The sequence below is a fragment of the Arachis ipaensis genome, chromosome B9 (genome assembly GCF_059453495.1).
Source record: "Arachis ipaensis isolate K30076 ecotype BB chromosome B9, ASM5945349v1, whole genome shotgun sequence".
Taxonomy (NCBI): domain Eukaryota; kingdom Viridiplantae; phylum Streptophyta; class Magnoliopsida; order Fabales; family Fabaceae; genus Arachis; species Arachis ipaensis.
The window spans coordinates 146828086-146832064 of record NC_142444.1 but is presented as its reverse complement, the minus strand read 5'-3'; the positions used below and the strand labels follow the sequence as shown (position 1 = coordinate 146832064).

Genomic DNA, 3979 nt, shown 5'->3' with positions numbered 1-3979 from the left:
GCTGTTTGGAGGTTTGGAATGCGTGGATTGGTGCAAAAACATAGCAAAATTTTGAAAAACAGGGCACCAACCCACGCGTACGCACACATCACGCGTACGCGTGCCCCAAGCATTCTCGCCCATCCACGCGCACGTGCAATGCACGCGTACGCGTGGATACCAGATTTCCACCTCCCAACCAAGGACCCGAGAGTTACGCCTGCACTGTGCTAACGTTGTGCCTGAGGCACAACTATCAACCCACACGTAAGCGTGATGGACGCGTGCGCGTCAACTCTCTGGTTTGCCATGCACGCATACGCGTGAGCCACGCGTACGCGTTGCGTCCATTTCACCACCACCCACGCGCACGCGTGATATACGCATACGCGTGGATGTCCTTCCTTCACTACACTTTTTTTCTTCTCATCTTTCCATTTCTTTCCTTTTTCTCTCCTCTTCTCTTCTCCTACCCATCATCCTACACTACCAAACACCATTTATAACCATTTAAGTAGTTAATTAGTTAGTGTAATTTTTATTTAAATTTATATTTTTCATTATAAGTGTTGAATTGTTAATCTTGTTTCCCAATAAATGTTGAGTATTAAAAAGGATGTTATCTTAACATCACTATGCTTATAATCTTTGTTGGATTCCTTGATTGAGGTCATATTTTGCTACTTGGTTTTGAGTTCTTCATGCTTACCTTTTGTGAACACCAAGTGATGAGAATTGCCTTCGAGCTTATAAATCCTTTTGAATTGCATGATTTGGCCACCATGCAATTTGAATCCCTCTCCGATTAGGCGAGTTCACTACAACAAATTCGGGCTGAGGCAACCCTTTAAAAAGTTGCCTATAATAAGGAAAAGTGTTGTCTTTGATCAAAAGCAACACTTTCCGACAAAACGCAATGCTTTTTGGGGGGTTGGCTATACGGCCGTTACCTTTGGTCTAAGACAACGCTTTTGTGTATCATAGGGAACCCTTTTTATGGCAACCTTCAAAAAGCGTTGCCTTTTCTACAAAAAAAAAGCAACTCCTCATAAGAGTTGCCTTAGAGGACCCAAACACAACGCTTTAGACAAAATTTTATGGCAACACATTTTACAAGTTGTATTTTCTAATACATAAAGCAACACTTGTCCAGGTTTTTTTATGTTGCCTTTTCATATACTTAAAGCAACACTTGTCCAGGTTTTTTAAATTGCCTTCTTCGTATACATAAAGCAACACTTATCCAAATTTTTTTAAGTTGCCTTTTTCATAGACCTAAAGCAACACTTATCTAAGTTTATTTGCAGTTGTCTTTTTCTAATACCTAAAGCAACACTTTATTGAGTTTTTCTTAGATTCTCTTTTTTTATATCTAAAGCAATATATTTTTTACCTTTGTTAATGACAATTGAAGGATATATAGCACACACTAATAATATTTAAAAATTTAAATTCAATTTATTTAATATAGGGAGAATAGGCTAATAATATATATTGCATGTATATAGAAAAGTGTTCCAAGTATCAATTAACATATACTTGCTAAGTTACCAAGTCAAATAAAAATTAAACATAAGCAAATAAAATACATGTTTTTCTCATGATGAACTTGAACAAAAAAAAAACTAATTTTTTCATTTGAAACCAAAAGGACTTTGTGCTTCACTATTGTGCCAAGAATCTCCTTTATCTCTTCAGAAAACTTCATCCAACTATAAGCAAGTTGTAGCCAAATCTAAATCGACAAAAAACAATATAGTCAAAACATCAGCTTAACAATAACAAGTATACTCAAGTGTTACAACAATTTAGCTATACCTAATCATGATTTGGTATATGAGTCGATGGAGATTGGTCCAGATTCTTAAAATATTAACATGTTTGAGAAAAATATGAATACATTTATTAAACATCCCTCTGAAAAGGAAACTAAGAAATCCTCGAAGATTATAGGATATGAAATAGAGGATTTCCATCTATTTTGTAGTGGGGTGTAAATTGTTTAGAGTTTAGTGGGAAAGGCTCCATGTATGTGATTTGTCTAATAGTTTATTGGATGGCAGTTCACAGCCGCTTGTTTATAGTGTCACCACAAATGGATGCCTCAGTAACATAAAAGAAATCAAAAGAAAACTCTTAGGAGAGACACTCACTGCTGAAGAGCCAAGAAATGGTTAGGTTTTCCTATCTGTATACTTTGTGTACACAAACATCCACAATAGTACGAAACTTATTTTTACCTTTTCAAAAACTATGGCCATAAAGATCTACTGAGCTATAATTCTAAAATTTCTCCAACCGTTCAGTTTTGGTGTATTTCCTTATCCTATTCAGTAATCAGTACTATGTATGTAAGTATGTTAAATGAAAGTAGTAAATTTCAGACAAACCTCGAGTTCAAATGGCATTGATAGCCCTCCGTTACTGTTCTTGGGGTTCAACCTGGGCAACAATGACTCCAGAAAAGCTTGCCCTCCTTTACTAATAAATATCAACAGAGGCAGAAGTTTGGCTTTAGTCCACTCAAATAACTTTATCCATGAAATGATGACAGTGATGTAACCATAATGTATTAATTTGGAATTAAGACATTACCGATTATATTCAAATATAAGTACACAATCTTTCATTGATATTGCTTGAAGGGAGCCCAGATTTAGAAGTATCGCATACTCATGAACCTAACTCAAGACAAAGAAACTGAAAATTAATTGATATAAAAGGCAAACTGCAGTGACATCTAAATTGACAAAAAAAATATAGTCAAAACATCAGCAATAATATGTTTGAGAATCTAAATTTCTCATTTGGAGGGTGTACATGATAAATAAATGTAACACTCAGATTCAAACATTTAAAACCAGGAATGAATATTACATACAAATATAAATCAATGTATCAAACATTTATGGAAAATGAAAAACATCAAACAGATCCAATCCCACAGGATAAAACAGAAAGCATAGTTATATCACTAAGATTATGCCTTGGAATTGGCATAGAACAATAATAGCACATGTTCAAGTAATCAACAAGTTAAAGCAATAGTCTAATCTTGGTACCTGAGTCCACCAAGATAAAACTTTGCATATCTTGTTATTAGAGACCTCCATATACTTGGAGAAGGCAGGGACGAGATATAACACAACATTAACTGCATTACTTGTTAAGTATATGGCTGCCGCAACCATATAGGATGTAAAGCACCATTCCTCAACCAAGGTTCCATACTTAGTAGAATAACAAGTATATTTTCTTCTTGAATTAGCATAGCAAACAGGAACAACAATAGTCCATATAAGAAATGCAGAAGTAATGAAGATGCTGATTATGTCTTCCAATACTATGACATCAAATAACTGAAAGGGGGATCCCAAGTCATGGCAAGTAATGATTATGATGGTCTGCAACCAGTACATAACTGAATTTTAGACTATCCATTACAAGGGAAAAGAACAAAGCTTGTTAAAGACAGGAATGAAAGAAAAGGTGTACATGAAAAAGGAAGCCACTGTAGTAGAGAGCGAATATAGCCGCAAAAATCTTCCCTCTTGTGAGCTCACCCGTGGCTCCTATGACAGCACTGCAAACGGAGGGTCCACCTTATCTATCACAAAAATCATGGCAAATAAACTGAGCAAATGACATTTTTTTAAGCTTTAAGAGCCACAAAGATGCGAGTTTCTCCTCATTTTTGTCGATAATAAGGTCTCTCTTAATTTTTCAATTCTTTTTGGTTGATATTCTGCATTTACCATGATTTATTTATTTTTATTGATTTCTATAACTGCTGTATGTGAATTCAGATCAGGATCTATACGTTTTGCAGCTGTACAAGTTTTGTTCACACACACACACACATAGGATAATGAACTAAGACAATCTTGTTTATTGTTGATTCATTTGATTGAGAAAATTCTTATGATTCAATTTTATTGTGGAATCAGAATAATCAATTTTCTTACAATTATAACAAGATATAAGATACAAAAAAACACTC

General features: G+C 34.8%; 1 protein-coding gene across 1 annotated transcript; it reads right to left on the bottom strand.

Moving 5' to 3' along the window:
- Positions 1 to 1497: 1497 nt before the first annotated feature.
- Positions 1498 to 3398, bottom strand: LOC107616598 (putative callose synthase 8). Its single transcript, XM_088498108.1, has 4 exons — positions 3042 to 3398; positions 2575 to 2660; positions 2370 to 2460; positions 1498 to 1714 (listed from the first exon to the last, which is right to left on the bottom strand). Exons 1-4 carry the CDS (start codon positions 3396 to 3398, stop codon positions 1535 to 1537), a joined length of 714 nt encoding a protein of 237 aa, XP_088354234.1. The 3' UTR covers positions 1498 to 1534.
- Between the last annotated feature and the right edge of the window lie 581 nt (positions 3399 to 3979).

Excerpts from the sequence above, each read along its gene's own strand:
- LOC107616598 (XM_088498108.1), bottom strand. The coding sequence starts at position 3,398 with ATGTACTGGTTGCAGACCATCATAATCATTACTTGCCATGACTTGGGA. Across the intron at positions 2,661-3,041 it reads TTTTATCTTGGTGGACTCAG|GTTCATGAGTATGCGATACT; the intron begins GTACCAAGATTA and ends GTCTTGAGTTAG. Across the intron at positions 2,461-2,574 it reads CTTATATTTGAATATAATCG|TAAAGGAGGGCAAGCTTTTC; the intron begins GTAATGTCTTAA and ends GATATTTATTAG.